Source organism: Girardinichthys multiradiatus, chromosome 21 (assembly GCF_021462225.1).
Source record: "Girardinichthys multiradiatus isolate DD_20200921_A chromosome 21, DD_fGirMul_XY1, whole genome shotgun sequence".
Lineage (NCBI taxonomy): Eukaryota > Metazoa > Chordata > Actinopteri > Cyprinodontiformes > Goodeidae > Girardinichthys > Girardinichthys multiradiatus.
Window position 1 is genome coordinate 8,990,053 of NC_061813.1, and position 22,169 is coordinate 9,012,221.

At 40.0% G+C, this 22,169-nt stretch overlaps 1 protein-coding gene across 2 annotated transcripts in view; it reads right to left on the minus strand.

Annotated features, from left to right (window-relative positions):
• svila (supervillin a) overlaps positions 1-22,169 on the minus strand; it is a 68,543-nt gene that overhangs the window by 41,574 nt on the left and 4,800 nt on the right. Inside the window, exons 2-12 of one of the 2 annotated variants that reach the window (XM_047349314.1) lie at positions 18,003-18,066; positions 15,253-15,344; positions 13,503-13,566; positions 13,272-13,423; positions 12,475-13,198; positions 9,791-9,874; positions 7,308-8,192; positions 6,701-6,868; positions 6,071-6,105; positions 3,345-3,409; positions 2,018-2,154 (exon numbers count right to left, since the gene is read on the minus strand). In XM_047349314.1, the coding sequence (XP_047205270.1) occupies positions 2,018-2,154; positions 3,345-3,409; positions 6,071-6,105; positions 6,701-6,868; positions 7,308-8,192; positions 9,791-9,874; positions 12,475-13,198; positions 13,272-13,423; positions 13,503-13,566; positions 15,253-15,344; positions 18,003-18,066 (2,470 nt within the window). The remainder of the gene's footprint in view (positions 1-2,017; positions 2,155-3,344; positions 3,410-6,070; positions 6,106-6,700; positions 6,869-7,307; positions 8,193-9,790; positions 9,875-12,474; positions 13,199-13,271; positions 13,424-13,502; positions 13,567-15,252; positions 15,345-18,002; positions 18,067-22,169) is intronic. The other variant, XM_047349315.1, reaches the window with a different exon arrangement.

Sequence of the window (22,169 nt, forward strand, 5' to 3'; positions counted from 1 at the left end):
AGAGCCACCGTGCACAGGCGTGTACAGGAAATGGGCTACAGGTGCCGCATTCCCCAGGTCAAGCCACTTTTGAACCAGAAACAGCGGCAGAAGCGCCTGACCTGGGCTACAGAGAAGCAGCACTGGACTGTTGCTCAGTGGTCCAAAGTACTTTTTTCGGATGAAAGCAAATTCTGCATGTCATCCGGAAATCAAGGTGCCAGAGTCTGGAGGAAGACTGGGGAGAAGGAAATGCCAAAATGCCAGAAGTCCAGTGTCAAGTACCCACAGTCAGTGATGGTCTGGGGTGCCGTGTCAGCTGCTGGTGTTGGTCCACTGTGTTTTATCAAGGGCAGGGTCAATGCAGCTAGCTATCAGGAGATTTTGGAACACTTCATGCTTCCATCTGCTGAAAAGCTTTATGGAGATTAAGATTTCATTTTTCAGTACGACCTGGCACCTGCTCACAGTGCCAAAACCACTGGTAAATGGTTTACTGACCATGGTATCACTGTGCTCAATTGGCCTGCCAACTCTCCTGACCTGAACCCCATAGAGAATCTGTGGGATATTGTGAAGAGAACGTTGAGAAACTCAAGACCCAACACTCTGGATGAGCTAAAGGCCGCTATCGAAGCATCCTGGGCCTCCATAAGACCTCAGCAGTGCCACAGGCTGATTGCCTCCATGCCACGCCGCATTGAAGCAGTCATTTCTGCCAAAGGATTCCCGACCAAGTATTGAGTGCATAACTGTACATGATTATTTGAAGGTTGACGTTTTTTGTATTAAAAACACTTTTCTTTTATTGGTCGGATGAAATATGCTAATTTTGTGAGATAGGAATTTTGGGTTTTCATGAGCTGTATGCCACAATCATCCATATTAAGACAATAAAAGACCTGAAATATTTCAGTTAGTGTGCAATGAATCTAAAATATATGAATGTTAAATTTTCATCATGACATTATGGAAAATAATGAACTTTATCACAATATGCTAATATTTTGAGAAGGACCTGTATGTTTTAGATCAGGGGTGTACAAATTGCTGTACACAGAACATTTGTGGCGCTTGGAATAATTTTGTGCCGCCCACAGCTGATGACATGGTATAGATTCGGCCTGACAGTACAGGCAGTAGATGCAAATAGAGATTTATTTTCATTGAGGCCAAGATTTTCAATGATTAAGGCCTTTCCTACTGTTCATTAAACTTGGCTAAATACAACAAGAAAGATCCATCCATATTGCTTTTATGTTGCTGAAAACAGATTAAACACATTTTTAAATATTTTTATTTTATTGTTGTTCAAGTAATTATTTCTTATTTTAATGAAAGACTAAAACCGTCCCTTCAATTCTTTTAACTGTGAAAACGCCAATGATTAATATTAAAACATGTTCATGTGTTACAATGGTCTAGTCAAAGTCCAGACATAAATCTTTCTGAGAATCTGTGGCAAGAGTCCAACATTCATATTCATAGATGCTCTCCATCTAGACTGACTGAGCTTGGGCTATTTTGCAAAGAACAATAGGCAGATATTTCTGTCTAGATCTGCAGCTGTAATTGGTGTGAAAGGTGATTTTACAAAGTACAATTTTCAGATTTGTATTGTTAAAAATTTGAAAACCATGTTATTTCCATTTCACATCACCATTAGGTCACGTGTTAGCCTATCACATCAAATACCAATACAATACAATTGATTTGTAGCTATAATTGGAAAAAGTTCAAAGGGTGTGAATACTTCTGCAAGATACTGTAAAAAATCATCTAAATTATGAAGGTCAAAGAAAAATGAAATACTTTAATCTTGAACAGGCTTAGATGACAAACTTTGTTACGTTAAATGGATTTTAGTTTTTGTACTCATGAATTAAAAATATTATTTACTAATGGCATAAAGCCTACTTCCACTCAGAACATTCACCTTTTAGAGAACATGGATGCTTTTTCCAAAAAGACTGTACTCATGTTGTTCCTTGTGTGTGAAGCAGTTTAGTATCAGACTAAATTCAACATCCGCACTCACGTAGCTGCTATGACTACTTCTTTTGTGGTGACCGGCTGAGTTCTCGATCGGTCCTGTGTCCGCCTAAGTCTTCTGTCCACTGCTGCATTCCTGGACCGTGGTTTGGGAAGTCCTCCATCAATGCTCTTCTCCATTTCCTGGAAATGGGCACATCGGGATAAACTTAGGAGATCATTATGAATCAGTAGAGCACTGCTCCAGACAAAAAGCCCCGTAGGATCATCTTAAATAAAAACAATAATGTAGAGAAAAGGCACAGATTTCATAATATCTGCACTATCAGAAGTTAAGAGGGAGAACTTACTTTATTACTGAATTGGCTATTACCAGTATATAAAGAGATTAGTACAAGTGAACACAGACATCATCACACACCTACATCAACTATTATGTTTGCAACTTTACAACTTGAGCTCAGGTTAAAAAACTAGAGTATTTTCAGCATTTCCACACATACAGTGCCTTGTAAGAGAACACATAGCCATTTGACGTCTTGACATTCAGTGATACAACAACCACAAACATCTATGTATTTTATTGGGATTGTATGTGCCAGATGAACACAAAGTACTGCTGTGAAGTGGCACGTTAGTGTTTTGAATTTATTTTATAAAAATATGACAAGTTTGACATGCATTTGTATTGAGCCTCCTTTACTCTGCTACCCCTAGACATAAAATCCAATAGTCTTCAGAAGTCAGAGTTAGGGAAAAAAGGAATCATCATCCCCACACTTAAACATGGTGGTGGCAGCATCATGCTGTAGGGATGTTTTTCAGCTGCAGGGTCTGGGTAAATGGTCCGAGTTGAGAGAAGGATTGATACAGGGATATTCTTTAGCAAAACCTGTCAGTCTGCCTGTGATTTAAGACTGGGATGGAGGTTCACCTCTCAGCAGGACAATGACCTGAAGCATACTGCTAAAGCAACACTAAAGTGGTTTAAGGGGAAACATCTGAATGTGTTGGAATGGCAAAAATCTCAGTGGCAAGATGTGCCAAGCTCATACAGACTTATCCAAAGCCATCTGCTTTGTACTACTTGTTTGCTTCATAATTAAAATAATACATCTTCAAAGTTATATGCATGTTCTGTAAGTGAAATGATGCAAACTCAATTTTCATTCCAGATTGTGAGGCAACAAAACAAATAAGGCCAACTCACCCTGTAAACATGCAATTTACTCTCATCTACGAATCCCCAAAGAGTGAAGAACCAACATCAGATAAATATTCTTTCATTGAGAGCATGTCTGTGAGCTCTGTATTTGAAACCAGGATGTAATTTAAAGTAACCAGCAGGTCAAAGGGCAGGAGGTGCAACTCACCCTGAAGAGAGAGCGCTTTGCTGCTACGCTCAGCTTGGCTCGTTCATCCAGCTTTTCTTCATCAGCTGGAACAAGAGTGGGGCACAAAGAAAAGAGGTTGTTGGGTCACTGCACAAAATGTCTTCACTTGAATATTAATATAAAATATCCTAAAAGACCACAATCTGGTAAAGGTGCAACAGGGAGGTTCAACAAAATCAGTTTTCTTGCCTCTGAACTATTACATGACGTTCCTTTTTGGAGATAAGTGATATATATATATATATATATACAAAAAACATCAGAAACTTCATGAGTACTTCTGACATTGGAGACATTAATGTTAATGTTCTGAACAGCTTCATTCAGACACACCAGTAAAGTGATGGAGAAAGCTATGGTGCATGCAGTGTTTGCCCTTTGAGCAAGACAGGACAGTAAATCAAGGACGCTATATCAGAAGGGTACAAGTGTCCCCGTTTACAGAATGTCAAATTACTACTCTTCATGTTAGCTGACCAAGTGTGCAGTAGGTGTTTAAAACATGGCAGCAGGTGAAAACATCCTTTTTTCATATGCTACAGCTTATCGAAGTGTTACACATGTGAGTTTACACATGCTACTGTACAGAATATCCTACTTCACATGAAACCTGAGTTACAGTTTTTGTCACCGAACACACTTTTTAAAAATCCTTATATTAAAAAAGAAAAGAAAAAGAAAAGTTTGTTAACAAAACAACTGTTGAACCATGATAAATCAGATGCTTCAGCTGCAATTTAAACCCTTTCAGGAACATATCTTTCATGTTTGTTCAGCCCAGATGCAGAGTAATAACAACTCTGCTTGAACCAATTATCAAAAGGTAAAAATAATGGAACAGGAAAGGTTTTTGTTTTTTTATTTAATCCACGGGTTGTTAAAGCTTAACAGATGTCAGCTTAAACCATCTCTTTTGTATCTATATCCATCGATGCAAATTGTAAATCAGGCTGGTGTTTTAAAATGTGCAGACGTCAACAAAGACATGTAATAATGCTCTGAAGGGGTGTCAAATGTTGAACTAGTTGCGTTCTTTTTTTTAGTTTTTTTCAGGTGAACTGCACATTAAAACCCTACATCATAATCTTTACATTTATTCTAAGCACATTGCACCATAAAAAGATGTACTTTAACAGCTGGAAGTAAAGACAAACCATTAAACATAGACTAGGGTCGTCTGAGCAGCGAAGACTGAAGATCTGCAGGTGTGTATCGCTGCTGCACACACACATTGTGCAAGACACATGACATCAGAGAACAACTTTGATTGATTGATTCCTTTGATTGACTCAGCTGCACTTAATTCTTGTCAGTACAAAAGCGTCCTGGCTGAGAGTGTGTTTATGAAAACCAGATGAGTTGCTTTTGCCCCTAGCTGTTGTGTTATGCTACTGTGAGCACCATTAATGACTCCGCTAAAGCAACTCTAAAATTGTTTTTATATAAATCTTTGAGATGATCAGCTTTGATTTGTGTGCAAACTATAATCCTTCTACTGCTTTAAAAAGGGTCATTAAATACAATCCAACTGGACATCCTGCTTATGCACTTTAAACACCTACTACACCCATGTTAGTTCTGCTGTGTGCACTGTATCTACATCCGATTACAGAGACTACCTAGTTTTACTTTTATTTGAAGGGCTACTTTTACAATGAGGTCCTGTTAAACCTGTAAACATGTTGGCCACTAGATAAGTCTCATGGCTTCTGTATTTAGTATAAATCCAGATTAGTTGGTCCTCAAAGCTAACAGCTAGTCAAAGAGTGACCTGGATCAAAGCAAACCTTTACTATTTAAAAACAACTCTAATCTAAAACCGGAGCAGTTTATAGAAAGGGCATTTCATGAACCTCTAGAACCAAGTCACAGTTGCAATGGGAGATTAGTGACAAAGAAGCCACAGATTTATGCAAGGACATGGAGGGAAGTGGTGGTGCACCACTAATAATATTCTTGTGTGAAATATGAACTGAGAACAGAACATGTAAACACATTACAGGTCAGAGTAACTGATGTAAAAGTAAAGAGGTACAAAAAGTAAAAAGTATTATCCCTATAACTATTAACTCATCAGTCTTTTCCCACTTTTCCAAGATTGAGTTACAGAGGTGACAGTTCCACCAGGGAAACCCAGACATGTTTCTCCCTAGCAACACTAGGCTTATTCCAGGTAATTCCAAAACATTCAGTCAGAATGTATATTGTCGAACCAAGAAGAAGTTGTGAGTTTGCAACAGGGTGTCCTCTTCGTTGGATGTTTCTGGAAAACCTCCACAGGAAGGCATGTTCATCAGATCCCTAAACCACCTCTGCTGACTTGTTTAGATGCAGATAAACAACAGGTTTTCCTTCCAGCGCTCCCTGAATGACAGAGCTTCTCACTTATGTCTTATGGTCTTCGGTAAGGTTCAGAACACAGAAGGCTGGATTTATATTCAATGAAGATGCAAAAAGAGCCATCTAATGCAGGCAATATATTTTCTACTTCTAATCTTTTAAAAGACCCCAACTTTATAAACCCTGACATTTCCCTTGAAGCACTGTTGTACAGTTTATTTGTCATTGCAGGAAATATGTAGAAGACATTGAGTGCTTGAAATGCATACATCTGAAATCAACACATTTATATCCATGAACTGGCTCCTTCTAAATTTAAATTCTACCCAAAAATCTAACTTGAATTATACAGAAACATAACTTACCATCTATAGAAGTAACGTGTGAGCTCACGCAAGACCTAGACGCGAGAGTAAAAAAGGAGAGAAAAATCAGTAAAAGCTACTCATCTAAAAGCAACAAAATGACAAAGTAGTGATTGGTTAAGGAGAGTAGATGCAAAGAAAGTTAGTTGCTTCTGGCTTGCAGAGAAGAATTTATTGTAAAAGGAAACGGCAAAGCAGACTAAGCAGGAGCATTAGACAGAATTAAGGAGGTCCGTTTGGTTCCGTGATCACATTCCTTACAATGGTCAATTCATGCACAGGTGGTCACATGTGAAGACCGCTGCCAAAACCCAATCAGAGGAACCTTTGGCCATTAAGCTTCCCTGTTTCCTAATGTTGTTAGAGTGAGTTGAGCGTGTTCATGGTCATTCATCAAGTTATTCCTATTGGTCAGAAGGAAACTAAAACATCACGATGTGAATTTTATTATGGATTCAAATAGTGAATTATTGACTTCACAGTGCAAATTAGAAAATGAATCAGAACGCTCACCAGAACAAGTTTAGAATCAACATTTCTGATGTTAATTATTTGATTAACATGCACAATCATGAACATTTTCCAGCGTTCCTCACTCTAAGTCATGCATTCTTAGGAATAAAGGAATACCTATTAGTTTCCTGCCGTTCAGCAGAAGTGATGGGCTGAGTCCTAAACCTTTCTGAGGTCTTTCGACTCTCCCCATGACAGATATAGTGCAGAGGCTGGTGCCCCCTTTCCCTCACACCTCTCCATGGTGCCTGGTAGCCCCCATGTTTCCTTTGACCCTCAATGTCACTGAAGGGAGTGCAAAGGTAAATGGATCAACAGATAAAGAGCCATTAGGAGAAAGAAAACAGTCTGGTGAGGGAGATGAAGAGAGGGATGGGTGGCACAAATGCATCTCTTGACAAACGGCTTGATCTTAAGTCCAGCACCATAGCAATGCCATGCAGATGAGTAGGCAGTGAAAGCATACTTAATCACTGGGCCCGTGCAGAATCAGACAGTTAGGATAAAGGACATTATTGTCCAGACCTTGTGTTAGGTTAGTTAGTTGATAAATGTACTGTTCCAGAGTTTAGAAATTCTGCAAGTAGTCACTATGTTTTTATGTTAACTTTACACATAATTTAGTTGCTTGTTAGTGTGAATGCCCAGCCCATGTTAGATAATAAGCTTCAACAGCAGCTAGCCAGTAAGCAGCATGGATGTAACATTTAATTTCTCCACATACAGCTCATTCCTGCGTCTGCTTGGAGGTGTGGTGGTGCTGTCCATGTATGAATGCCTGAGCTTGGACACAGACACCCGGCGATCCTGATGACCCTCTCCATTCCCATCACCCTCACACTCCTGGACTCTATAGTCTTGCAGCTGGTGCTGTATGTTCCTTTGATTTGTACCAACATCTGACACCAAGGGGTTAAAAGCAGTCCTGGAGGCGGTGGTGCCATGGATTGCATGCAATGTATTAGGATGGATGTGGGTTGCTGTCGGTCCTTTGTGAACATAAATGACATTTTGTTGACCTCGAGGTCTCCACTCTGCTGCCTGTAGACAAGTGCTGTGCTCTGATTTCTCTGTCCTGGCTCTGCTTATGACTCCAGATCTTGCATGTTCCTCTACAGCAGCAACCTGAGCCTGGCTGAGGCTGTACATGCTGGACAACCCCATCTCTTCCTCACTTCTTCCTCTTTGTGGGTCCTCCGTGCTTCTCTCCCTGCGACGGATCTCTGAAGGCAAGACAGCTTTTCTGCTCCTCAGCAGACCCTCTGTTTTTACCCCCTCAGGTTCCTCAGTCTCATCCTGACACACTCTTTTTTCTTGTTCCTGTTCAGCTCTGCATGTGGGACCAGAGGCCATAGACAGGTAACTCAGGTAACCACCAATATCTTCTCCTCCTTGATGACTAGATCTGCTGAAATGAGATTGTGGATCGTGATACGATTGGAAGTAGGCCTGCTGGGGGCCTGCTCGCTCCCTGTTGTAGTGGATCGGAGCAGAAGTCTGGGGCCGGTACTGAAGCTGTCTGTGGTATCCCGACAATTCAGCCAAATTTTCCAGTTCTGGATTTCTCTGGTGCCCTTCCTCCCTGGCAAGCCTCTCCCTAACTTTTATTCTTCAGGGAAACAAAGAACTAGTTACCATTTGGCATACTTGGGTTAGAAAAAGCACAGCAAACATAAACTGTCTGAAAACAAAAACTGTATGTCAGCCTCAATGAAAATCTGAAACCGGGACTGCCAGGAAAGGCATCATCAGTGCAACATCTATTGTGCATCTCTTTCTAAGTATAAAACCGGCACAAGAGAACCTCATCATTATTAAGTACTTTGTTTTATCCTGTATTGATCATATCTACTGTTGGGACGATGTTGAGACTCAACCAAGTAGATGATACAGAATCTACTGCAGCATCATCAGTGAAAAGCAATTGGGTTCAGTTCAGAAAAAGATGACATTAGATGTGAATCAAGGATTTTCATACATGAATGAGAAAGAGTCTTGCAAGAGTATTCTGACCCCTCATCTTTTTCAAATTTGTCACAGTACACCCATAAACTTCAGTGGATTTTACTGCAATTTTATGTGATATATCTAAACCATTCCATTGTGGCTCAGATTGTAAGTCTACTGCTGTCCTGTAAGAAGGTGAACCTCCGGTTAATTCTCCAGTATTTTAAATCCTCTAAGAGGGTTTCTTCCAGACTTGGACTGTATTTACCTCTGTCCATTAGCTTTCCTCTCCCTGAAGAAGAACGGCATTCCTCACTGCATGATGCGCCCGCCACCATGTTTACCAAGGAGATGGTAAAACATGGTGAACATCAGGATGATGTGGAAAGTTTGTTTTGTGCAACAATATTTTGCAGCATGAAGGCCATAAACCTTTTTTTCGTTTATCTGAACAGAACACCTTCGTCCACATGTTTCCTGTTTCCTCTATGGCTTATGGGAAACTTTCATGCCTAATAATTTTCACGTCAACAGATTTTGCCATCTGTGGATTTCTGCAGCTCCTCCAAAGTTATCACTGGACATAACAGCTACATTTAATTACACACTTTATTTTTAAATTAAGTGACTTTTGGAGGCAATTCAGTGGATTTCATTTTGGTGTAAAGGTGGCAGAAAAGAAGTGCACAGTAAACTTTTTTTCTTTGTAAGCAGGAAAACCATGCATTGTTTGCCTCCCACTTCATAATTATGCACTTCTTTGTCATGGTCTAACACATTTAATCCGAACTAAACACAATCATGTTTGCGTGCGTAAAGTGATTAGGATGTGAGGAGAGGGTGTACATACTTTTGCAAGGCATTGTATAAAGTATGCTGCACACAGAACTGTACAATCAATGCACAAAACAGCAGACGTACTGCAGCTTTTAGAATAAAGAAATACTCCATAAGTTAATTTTATCAGAAGGTAGGAGGCAAGATGACGTCTTTCAGCTGGTTATGTTTTACATAGAGATTAAACCCAACACAGGCAAATGGTGGAGGGGAGATGAAGTTAAGATCCAACGGGTGCTTGTGATGGTGAGGATGATGAAGAGGTTAGATGACTTTAAACTTAACATGCAAACCTTCCTAAGAAGACCAGCAATTTAAGAATTGCCTCATGGAGGTTGGTGGGTCTGGGTTTTAGTCCAATTCAATGAGGGCAAAGTAAATGATATTTAGGGGAGGGGGCACGCCACCAGCCTGTGTGCGTACCTTGAAGGCCAGTTGATGAGGGAGTGGGTATTCCCCTCAGCATCAGTCTGGAGGAACCAATCAGAGCTAAGGGTCGTTTTTGCACTGCTCCAGAGGAAACCCAGTGGGAAGCATGAGTGAGTGACCAGGCATGTGGAGAACAGTCTGCAGTTAGCTTTTGTGTCAGAGTACACAAACTACACACCACTAAATTACACACACCGCTGACTTTACATTGAGCATGACCACAGTGAGAGTGAGCCTGGCCACCAGCAGCATCCTAAAAACTCAAGTTGGTTACAGAGTTCACTGTTCCTGTGATTTAAAAAAAAGAGACCTTATCCACAATAACATAACTAAATATCTTACCTAAGGAGCTGTCGGCACAATGTTCACAACCTTTTTGCAGAAAGTGACAATTTTTTACATCTTCATCACACACATCAGAAGAGAAATGTACTTCAGTCAAAGAGACATTAGACCAAAACGGAAAGAATAATTAAAATTATATGACCATCTGAAGTTGTTTGGACCAAAGAGCAGGTGGGAAATTATTCTACAGTCAGATATTTATGTCTCTGTATAATTTAAGTGGACACGTTTGATCAAATACTGAGGACCAGCTTGTCTGAAACTCAAAAACCCAACCTTTTCACAATCAGTGAACGCACCATACCTAAATGCTACCACATCTCGGTGTCAATCCTCTTTGGTGTAGATGGTGTCAGTTTAAGACAGCCATTGTCCGTATCAGCAAGGTTTTTAAAAATGAAGCCTGAGGAAGCACCGACATTTTCCATCACGTCTAGAGATCTTGCATTGAAGTTGCAAGAGTCAACAAGCCTTTCAGCAGATAACAGGAAGGCTAAAGTTTTTGTACTTTTTGGGCTTTCCACCTTTGTCATGGAGCATGTTGATTTGAAAATGTTAGCTGCCTTTTCAAATTCTCATTTTTTAGAGCAGGTGAGAACCACTGCTTAACAGAACATACTGTGTTAGTAATGTTAGCTGTGCTAACCACTAATATAAGATTATAAGAGATTAAACTATCAACTTCATAATCATTTAGTATTTGCCTTTTCACATAGTGGTGTGACTTCTCCTCTGCTCCTACTACAATTAAGTAATGTTGTTCTTATATCAGCCTGTTACAGTTTTTAAAGAGAACTCCAGTTTGTTTACAACCTGTACAGGTATATCAGTTTTACAAAAAGTGAAGATAGGAAATCGACCACAAAATGCTGGTTAGTGCATTTCTATTTTAGAGAAATTGTCACATGTTATACAGTTCCAGGCTAATCCCTGCTACAGATATGGTTTTATGTGATGTTTAATGAAGATTTGAGAGGTTTTCTTTCTTGTCCTTATTTATATGAAGGAAAACCTTTGCACTTTTCATGCTTTTTAATTTATCTCACTCCAGATTAGAAAGTTATTTTCAAAGGTCAAGAATAAATTTTGAGGTCGAGGTTCAAATGAAACGTGCTCAAAAATGTTGCTCCTTACATTAGCGTCACAGATTCTGAGTGAAAAGGCAGAGGTGGGGCTCTCCTCTGTTTCTGTTTCTTTATGCTGGACTGGTTTTGATCAAACCCAGCTGTGGGTCAGAGGTGCGATCGTGGAGTCGCACTGAGCCAGCCTGTAACAAACACCCACCCTGCACCATATGAACTTGCTTTCTGGACAAGTTTTGAAATCTGAGGTAGACAATGAGGAACACAGTGAGGCGGCCAAACGCACACAGGCACAGATGGATGGGCAATGACAGCACGGTCATGTGTAGGATCAAGGAATGCATCTTCATAGGTTTGTTCATAACTACACATAGCAGGGTTATGGGTAGGTCAAGGTTTGGGTTGGGTCAAGGAGATCTTAGAAAAAACCTTAGGAACATTTAGAGGTGCTCACAAATTCCTTGTATACTTACATCTGCATGGAAATCTAAAGTAATTGAATTCTAAACTTTTTTGGAAGCAGGACAAGCAACAAAATGTACTTTGTGAGAGTCCAGGATATATTCCCTGTTTTAAAAGGAAACTCTCGGCACATGAGTCAGATAAAAACAAAAACAGAATTCAAGGCAAAAGTTAACTCTGGTCCCTCGAGCACTTCACAGTCCATTTGGTTGAAACTGAAGAAAAGGATGGATCCGTAGCTGGAAAACAACCCTTCCCTTACTCCCTTAGCATGCTCAAACATCATTAAATATAGCTTATTAAGAATTTGTGCCAGTAAACTTGACATTCACTGTTTTCCAAAAACTGATTTACTTTCAGACCTATAGATTGATACAAAACCAAAGGCTGGCATCATCCTAAGAGAGATGGAGACTGCTCCTGGAACAGCTCATTTGTGAATTAAAACAAAAGTACAAAAATGTTTTTTTCCCAAATGAAATGAAACCACAACACATGCAAATATATTGCATTCAATAGGCAGGTATAGGTCTCAATTAGAGTTGGTGTGAGAAATACTTTGGTACACATTAAACGGGTTTATGGCTCATGCAGTCATAGCAAGTAAAACTATTAAAAATAGAATGAAACAACAGTAATCGGGCTAGAACCCTGTGTTTATAGATTTAAAAGGAAGCTGGGGACCAAGGACATTAAATTACTTGCTGTTGTCTACACAAGAAGCTTATCCTACTAAAGAAACACAGATCATAAAAAAGCTGAGTACAGAAGGAAACAAACAGCACTCACCCCTGTCTGCTAAGGATGCTCTGGGCCTGCTGCTCAATGAACATCTCCCCAGGAGATGCAGTATGTTTGGGTGAGGCAAGTGATGAATGTCTGCTCATCTTTGGTGAGCTAGGTGGCAGTAAAGCCACAGAGTCTTTAGCAGGTACCTTGGCAGAGAATGATGAGGTTACGTCCATGTATGAGGAGGTGGATGTAGACTCAGATGGAGCAGCTCTGCGTTGATTCTCCAGGTTCATCAGCCTCTCTCTCTCAGAGAGTGAGTCCAGCCTGGTGCGAGCCACATCGTAGACTGGGTCAGGGCGGCTGTGAGGAGTTGCAGAGTTGCCTGATTTCGGGCTACTGACTGCAGTGCTGCTGTAAACACTCAGAGTGATGTCCCTGCCTTCGTCTTTTAAAAGTTCTCCAAGTTCTCTTTTACGCCTCTCCAAGTTGTCAGTTTCATTCCGGGTGCGGGTGTAGCGTGATGCATAATCCAAGTCGAGGTCCTGGTCCAAAGAGATGCCGTAGCGTTCGGCCAGTTGTCGGCGGCGCTCTGCCTTGTAGCGGGCGATGCGTTCGGCTTTGGATTCCTGCTCTGGGGTAGCAGTGGTAGATCCTGAACTATGGACTGGCTCTGTGTGGATGGAGGACTGAGTGTCAGAACTGTATCGACCTCTGGACTCCCGATCAGGAGGCTTCACAGGCGCGTCTGGGTTCTCAAATCCTTCCAGGCCGTACCGCTGGACTGTCATTTCAGAGAGAGTTGTAATGAGTACAGAAAACCACTACCAATTATAATTCAGCTGTACAGTACTCACCAGCGTGAGGCTCGCAAAGGTCTGATGCTCTGGTGTAACGTGGTGTGTCTTCTGGAAGAAGACACACCACTTGGTTGGCCACCAAGTTGGGCAGGAGAGATGGATGAACCTCCCCATCAATTCCATCCAGTCTTCGAGCGAGACGCTCCTTTCTTCATGGAAAGAGAAAGAAAAGACATTTTTACTCAGCTCTGAAAACAAACGCTTTATGTGGTAGGCTGATGATCTTACCTGTTCATTTCCCAGTCACTTGCACTTGTTGTAATGCCTTCAAAACGTTTCCTTAATTCAGAGACTTAAACAAAAAAGAATGCATAAGAATGCTAAATGAAGAGGCTTTTGAGTATTAAACATCTACAGTGCTATGAAAACATATTTGCTCTTTTAGAGAGTGTTTCATTTTTTGCTTTTTTCCAACTGTTTCAGATCGTCGAATACATTTTAAGATCAAAGATAATCTGAGCAAAAATGTAAAGCAGTTTTCAAATGCTAACTGTATTTAGAAAAAAAACTATCCAACCCAGACCTATGTGAAAATGTATTTGCCACCTTAACCTAATACCCTTTATTAGGCTCTGAGCTATTATTATAGCTATTATTACACAACCAAGATATAAAGGGTAGAATCTAGACATTGTGTGTAATATTGTTTTAGCTTCTTATTTTAAAAGTTAGAAAGGAAGTAGTTCCTAAAGGGGACCTTACAGCAAAATCCACAGTTTTTTTTTTTACTTGGGAGTCTGGAGGAGAGCAGAGAAGTTTAATATAGTCTCTCCAGGTGCTGCGTTTGTTTCTTTATATTCTGTTTGGAAATTCCTCTTAGTTTGTGCGCCAGTATCGAGAAGGATTTCCTGAAAGACTTCATCTGATTAAGGGGTCAGTTCCTTCTGCCTACGGAAACGACAGACGCAGCAAAGCAGTTAGCTGAAAACAACGCTAAAATGACAACAAACTTTATTTTAGACATTAATTTATTATGTGTATATATGATTTCATGACTATTGTTCTGATAGCGGTAGCATCGTGTCTTCTGCTTATGTTGGTGCTGTGTGCTGCTTTTAGCTCCTGGAGGACAGAACCGCACTGCATGTTTTGAATATTATTATTACATAAACAGTTTTGCATTGTTTTTGTTGTTTTTATCTCTGTAGCGCTAGATAATTGTATCTGTTATCAAACTACAAAAAAATCACCGAATGGGTTAAAGTGGAGCGCTCTTTGACCTGGAGGAGGGCGGGGTGCGAGTGCCTCAACAGCATTTAAAGAGACGGCGCCAAAACAAGTTTCTCTCAGACACACCTCAGAACAGGAGTAAAAGAGGAGCCTGTGGAGCTACAATAACAAGGAGCTCAGACCAAAGCATTGCAGTTCCACTTTATATAGACCAAAACTAAATGATTTAAATAGGAAAAGGAAGGATTTCATAGCATAATATGTCCCCTTTAAGTGGTTGTGTTGTTGACAGAGCTGATGTAAAGATTTCATTCATGGCCGAGACGACTACGACTATTCTCCACCACTTTGAAACTGAGTGTGTGGCATCTTTTTTGGGTACCCGGAAGAAAAAAAAAAAACAAAGCAGTAAAACAGTTACAGATTAAAAATGAACAAATTACCAACCCTGCAAGACTACAGCAACTGCAAAAGAAAAGTTGATTTCAGATTTGTGGATTTCTATTGATGCTACTGGACTACTTCACATGATGTGAAGTTGTGTGATGTGCAGTAGCCCTCGACTGCACTGGATGGTCTCCATGTTAAAATGTTAAATAATTAGGCTGATCAAACCTGAAATGAATAATTCTAAACTTAGTAGTGATATGTGTAAGCACAGTTTAAGATTTATTTTAACTTTATACCTTAGTCAATACTAGGATGAATACCAAAACATATAGAACCCCTACACTTTAATAAAGATGCATTGGATGAAAACAGGTTTTTATTCTGTTCATATTGCTCCAAATAACCTAACGTTACTGACCTTTGGGGAGACTGGCCGTAAGACTTACACCTATATCCTTGGTGTTTTTGGCTGGATCGTCTTTTTCCTCATAAAAAAATTCCTTCTGGAAGCTGTGTGGAAAAACACCAACTGTTACTGAAACAGGACTGAACTGTGAGAGAAAACAGTTGTTCACGCATGGAAAATGTAGGAAGTTGTGAAGGCCAGACTAAGTCAGCCAATTACAGTTTTACACCCTGAACACATTGAAACCTGTCACTATAAAGGAGGACCAGTGTGAATGCCTGTCAAATGTTTATGGGATGTAGAGGCTTGGAGACATTCTATTCTTGCACTTTCTGCCTCACACGGATATAAGGAGCTAATTTCTCCCCCAGAAACATTTAAGATTATAACTACAAAGATGTAGTAGATGTACAGGTCCTTCTCAAAATATTAGCATATTGTGATAAAGTTCATTATTTTCCATAATGTCATGATGAAAATTTAACATTCATATATTTTAGATTCATTGCACACTAACTGAAATATTTCAGGTCTTTTATTGTCTTAATACGGATGATTTTGGCATACAGCTCATGAAAACCCAAAATTCCTATCTCAAAAAATTAGCATATCATTAAAAAGGTCTCTAAACGAGCTATGAACCTAATCATCTGAATCAACGAGTTAACTCTAAACACCTGCAAAAGATTCCTGAGGCCTTTAAAACTCCCAGCCTGGTTCATCACTCCAAACCCCAATCATGGGTAAGACTGCCGACCTGACTGCTGCCCAGAAGGCCAATATTGACACTCTCAAGCAAGAGGGTAAGACACAGAAAGACATTTCTGAACGAATAGGCTGTTCCCAGAGTGCTGTATCAAGGCACCTCAGTGGGAAGTCTGTGGGAAGGAAAAAGTGTGGCAGAAAACGCTGCACAACGAGAAGAGGTGACCGGACCCTGAGGAAGATTGTGGAGAAGGGTCGATTCCAGACCTTGGGGGACCTGCGGAAGCAGTGGACTGAGTCTGGAGTAGAAACATCCAGAGCCACCGTGCACAGGCGTGTGCAGGAAATGGGCTACAGGTGCCGCATTCCCCAGGTCGAGCCACTTTTGAACCAGAAACAGCGGCAGAAGCGCCTGACCTGGGCTACAGAGAAGCAGCACTGGACTGTTGCTCAGTGGTCCAAAGTACTTTTTTCGGATGAAAGCAAATTCTGCATGTCATTCGGAAATCAAGGTGCCAGAGTCTGGAGGAAGACTGGGGAGAAGGAAATGCCAAAATGCCAGAAGTCCAGTGTCAAGTACCCACAGTTAGTGATGGTCTGGGGTGCCGTGTCAGCTGCTGGTGTTGGTCCACTGTGTTTTATCAAGGGCAGGGTCAATGCAGCTAGCTATCAGGAGATTTTGGAGCACTTCATGCTTCCATCTGCTGAAAAGCTTTATGGAGATGAAGATTTCATTTTTCAGCACGACCTGGCACCTGCTCACAGTGCCAAAACCACTGGTAAATGGTTTACTGACCATGGTATCACTGTGCTCAATTGGCCTGCCAACTCTCCTGACCTGAACCCCATAGAGAATCTGTGGGATATTGTGAAGAGAACGTTGAGAGACTCAAGACCCAACACTCTGGATGAGCTAAAGGCCGCTATCGAAGCATCCTGGGCCTCCATAAGACCTCAGCAGTGCCACAGGCTGATTGCCTCCATGCCACGCCGCATTGAAGCAGTCATTTCTGCCAAAGGATTCCCGACCAAGTATTGAGTGCATAACTGTACATGATTATTTGAAGGTTGACATTTTTTGTATTAAAAACACTTTTCTTTTATTGGTCGGATGAAATATGTTAATTTTGTGAGATAGGAATTTTGGGTTTTCATGAGCTGTATGCCACAATCATCCGTATTAAGACAATAAAAGACCTGAAATATTTCAGTTAGTGTGCAATGCATCTAAAATATATGAATGTTAAATTTTCATCATGACATTATGGAAAATAATGAACTTTATCACAATATGCTAATATTTTGAGAAGGACCTGTACAAAAGGCTAGGTGGAGCATATTCAATGAGAGAAAACAGTTGAGAATTGAGGAAAAACATGATCTTGCCGTTTTATTTATTCAATTCTGTGCCAAACACAGTTGGGGAGACACACACTAGGTCCTTTTATATAAAAAACTATTTTATCTAAATATTTTCCAACATACGATTCAGAAATGTTGCTTGGCTTTGCACAGTGGAATATCAAGTTGGCATCTTCACAAGGGCTCTACAGACCTCCAGCAAGCACTTTAGACAGGTTGGCTGCATCTATATCCACCATAGTTAATTGGTTAAAATAAACCCCACAGCGATCTGCAGGTGTTTCTTTAAACCAGTCGCCCATATCTGGGCCAGAGACATTTAGCAATGATAGCCCTCTAAAACAGCACCAAGAAAGAACCTTTTGGAACCACAGAGCAAGCACAAATAACAACTTTAGTTAATTAATGTTTTGTTGATTTGTACATACTTTTGTCTAAAGAAGCATATGAACACCTGCTCATTAGCAGAATCAAAATGTTCCAAACAAAACTGTTAAAGTGGCAGATCTTTTGGGGAATATCATAAGATCTCAAAATTGAACATCTCTTCAAAATCCTGGAAAACACCCCACTAAAATCAAATCCTGAGAGCTACTGGTAACCCCATGTTTTACCTGTTGGTTGAGACAGGAAGAATTAGGTCTGTCTTAAATGAAATATTGAACAGAAATTACTATAAAACTTGCTTCTCTTACCTCAGCGCTCGCTTCTGTAGAAACCTAGGATTACTGGCTTTGGCGGGGGTCTCACTCCCAAGTCCTGCAGACAGATGGAACGGGTGAAACATTTAGCCATGCCTCTATTAATTCACTAGTTCCAGTCTGAATAGCAGAAACCTTTCAGCTGAAGATCTTCATGGACAGAAACACCCTGACTGGAAATCTTAAGGTGAAACATAAAGCACGTGTGCAGCTTCTTGTCAAACAAGCCACATTAATTAGCACATTAATAAACAAAAGAAACTGCCAATCTCAGCCACATCAAATAAAAGTGATATATTACAAACAGCAATATACACATAAATCCTTCTTACGTGTACAGTACTCATACCCCTTAAATACCACTTCAAATCATTCACAGAGACATTGCTGCCACATACTTTAATGTATTGTATTGGGATATTATGATACCTCAATACAAACTACTGCATAATTCAATTTTGTTTTAAAGATCAATCCAAAAAGGGATTATTTAATTATACAATTCATTATTGTAAAGTGGAAGGGAAACTGTTTTTCTTTTGTATTCAGCTCTCCTCTATCCATATTTAATAGAAATTCCTTCCTGTACTTACAGCTACAAGTCTTCTGGGTTATGCTCAGTCAGGATGGATGGAGAGTCTCTACAGATTAATTTAAGTCTTGCCACAGATTCTGAACTTAATTTGGTTTTGGACTTTGATTAGGCCATTCTAATACATAAATATGCTTTGTTCTAAACCCTTCCATTGTAGCACTAGCTTTATTTTTAAGTTCGACTTTAAGTCCTGCCAGAAGGTGGATGTTTTGCAGCCTGTAACAGGTTTTCTTCCAGGATTGCCCAGTTTATTACTCAATCTTCTCACCAACTCCAACCAGCTTCCCTGTCCCCAGAAAGCAAAAGTATCCCCACAGCATGATGCTGCCACCACTATGTTTAACAATGGGGATGGTGTGTTCAGTGTGATAATCAATGTTAGTTTTCCTTCACACACTGTGTTTACATGTAGGTCAAACAGTGTAGTCTCATCTCATCAGAGCAGTTACTTCCACAGGTTTTCGGTGTTCCCTACATGGCATTTGGTAAACCGTGAACAATGACTTCCTTTTTTGCCACTTTTCCATAAGAGACCATTCACTGAGCGGCCAATGAACACTTGTCCTGTCAACAGATTTATCCATCTGAGCTTTGGACCTTTGCAGTTCCTTCAGATTTGCCATGAGCCTCCTGGCTTCATCCCTGAATAATTATCTCTTTGCCTGGCTTTTCAGTTTAGGTGGACAGCCTTGTCTTGGTAGGTTTGCAGTGGTACCATATTCTTTCTATTTTTAGATAATGGATTAAACGGAGTGTTGTGTTGTGAGAGGTTTAAAGCAGGCTTATGTTATAAAACAACATCCCAAGCTTTAAACTTCTCCACCACTTTATTGCTGACCTGCTGTGTTCCTTGGTCTTCATGATGTTTTTTGTTCACTGTTGTTCTCTATTAAACCTCTGAGACCTTCACAGAACAGTTGGATTTATATGGAGATAAATCTAAATACAGGTGAACTGTATTTCTTAATTAGGTGACTTCTGAAGGCAGTTGGTTAAACTGGATTTTAGTTAGGGTTATCAGACTAAAAGGGGTGAATCCGAACACAAACAACTCTTTATGGGTTTTTATTAGTACAATAAAAACAGAAAACCTATTTCCTTCCACCAACATTAATTTGTGTTGGTCTATCACATAAAATGAAAGGGCACGTATGATTGTTTCACAGAAGATCCTGACTACAGTGACTCTCCCACAAGATAAGTTGCATTGCAGTGGGGCTGGAATGGTAATAAAGGTCAAAGCACATTTTTGTTGATGGCCTGCACTTCTACACCTGCTTGGAATATAAATCTATGAGAGAGAGAAGATGGAGAAGCCAAAGAAATATTCCAAACACTTTTAATCAAGCTGTAACGTTAGATATACATAAACCTACACTTGGATACAGTGAAACACATAACCACAAAAAGGGACATTAGTGTGTTTGTGTAGAACAAACAGCCTTTCCCAGGAAGATCATTCTCTGAAATCTTGTTTTAAGAAAATCTGTGTGACTGCCTCCCTTATCTTAAACCACAAATGTGCACTTTTGGCCAGAGTCGTGCAAATTCAGTACGAACATGTGGTCCCACTCCATTCACTTAAGAGTTCACCTAAAGTGCTGCCTCAAGCAACCCATCCCCCACCCCTCAACCTCCATCCAGTAAAGCCAAATCGCTCAACTCTAACCCCGATCTTCTCTCTAGTGGCCACTCTCTTCTTACCAGGGAGAGCTGTCAGATCTGTGAGTCCTTATTAAGGACTTTCAGGTTGAGGCTTTAAACCCATCTTACTAAAGCTAAACAACATTTGAGAAGAAAGAAGGCTAATTTGGAGAAGGCGTTGCATCAGGATGCATTAGGGATAGCTGAGTATTGTTTCAGCTGGGAGGTATACGTCTTAGGAAAACAAAGCTCATTCCTTGTGGACCCTGAATGATAATCCTGGTTATCTGAGCTGATTTGTTTTGTTTTTTCTGTTGTCAAGATTAGGTTAAAATTTCAATGAATGTTTTGAATACTTGGAAAGTCATACACACTCGTTTCCTACAGTGTAGTCTGCAGAAACCTGATTACAAACTAAAACTTCTGTTACATAGTGAATATTAAAGTAAATTATGTAACATGGGTATTGCACATGCACCATTACCACAAACAGCTCAATTTCATAAATGTTAGATTTCAATATTTTTCTTCATTACATCTGTGAATTGTCATTTACATTTAGAGATGCACAGAAATAGGCTGTTAACTGAAATTGGATGATATTCAGCTTTAATTGGCTTTGACCAGTGATCAGCCAATGAAACTAAGAAATCTCTTCCTATTCTGCTCAGTGAACACAGCGTACCAAAGAGCTACTGGGATGAACTACAACTCTATGTGACATTTCTTACTGAGTGAGGAACATTCAGTTGTTTTCAGTTTCAGTCAGATGTTTAAAATGAATTCAGATGAAGCAGAGATGTGAGAACCTATAAACTTTATTTTCTAAAGACATGTAAAGAGATGTCTGCAGTTTACTCAGGCTGCAAGCGAGCGAGAGAGAGCAAGCATGCAGCAGATAACAGTGAGGCTAGATGTATTACAGCAATGTGTCCGTGTTTTATGGTCAGAAGTGAATATGTGGTTAGAAAGAAGGCCATAATAAAAATCGGGTGCTCACCCGGTCTTAAAAGTGGACAAAAGCAATATGTACCGCAGAAAACTATCTGCATTTTTGCAATGCAGTGTTAGATACACAATTAGGTATTAAACAGTCACAAAGCTTTTGGTTTAGCTAAGGAAGTAAGCGTATTTCTTTCCTTCATTAGCAGTTGGCATTGACAGATCAGCTTTGTATAATGTTTCAAAGCAACACAAGAATTTTACTCTTGACAGGAAACAGTTGTAAGAGTTGTAAAAGTCAAGCAGACAATTTTCCTGTTTTCTTTTATCAGTTGACGTGTCTAATGAAACCTCATCAGGTCAGCTAACTTCTTCAGTGAAATGAGCAGCATATTTCCGTTGAGCACAGCTGTCTTACTTTTTTGATTAGTTTACCTTTTAAGAAAGATCAACACAAAGTGCAAAATATTGAGGATATCCATTTATCTTTCTATTCATAAAGCCAATCCGTTTCATATGGACCTGCTGTACAAAGAACAGACTCAAGAGATGTGTCATTTCAGAGATTCATAAAATTCTTCACAAGAATCTCAGACATCATGTACTCAAGGGGTTGATATTAAAGAAATCATGCAGAGCATTATCGCGTAACATCTTTTCTTTGGTCTCATCTAAAAGTGACATTTGCCTGTAGAGTAAGAGCACCTAATTAGACTAATATAGTAAATGGTCAAATCAGTCAGTTAGTCTGTCATTTTCTACCGCTTCTTCCATAATGATTGCGGGGAAGCTGGTAAAATAAAGATTCAGAATTTGGCATGTATGCATGTAAATGGCCTTAAATATGAAACCACTGTATCTATGCTCTCTCTAACACCTCCTAACTTAGTAAGGATTTTTGTGTTGACTTAAAATCCGTCACATTGGTGACCAGAAAGTGTGAATTAGTATGCTTCTGACAACAAAAATTCTTGCATCGA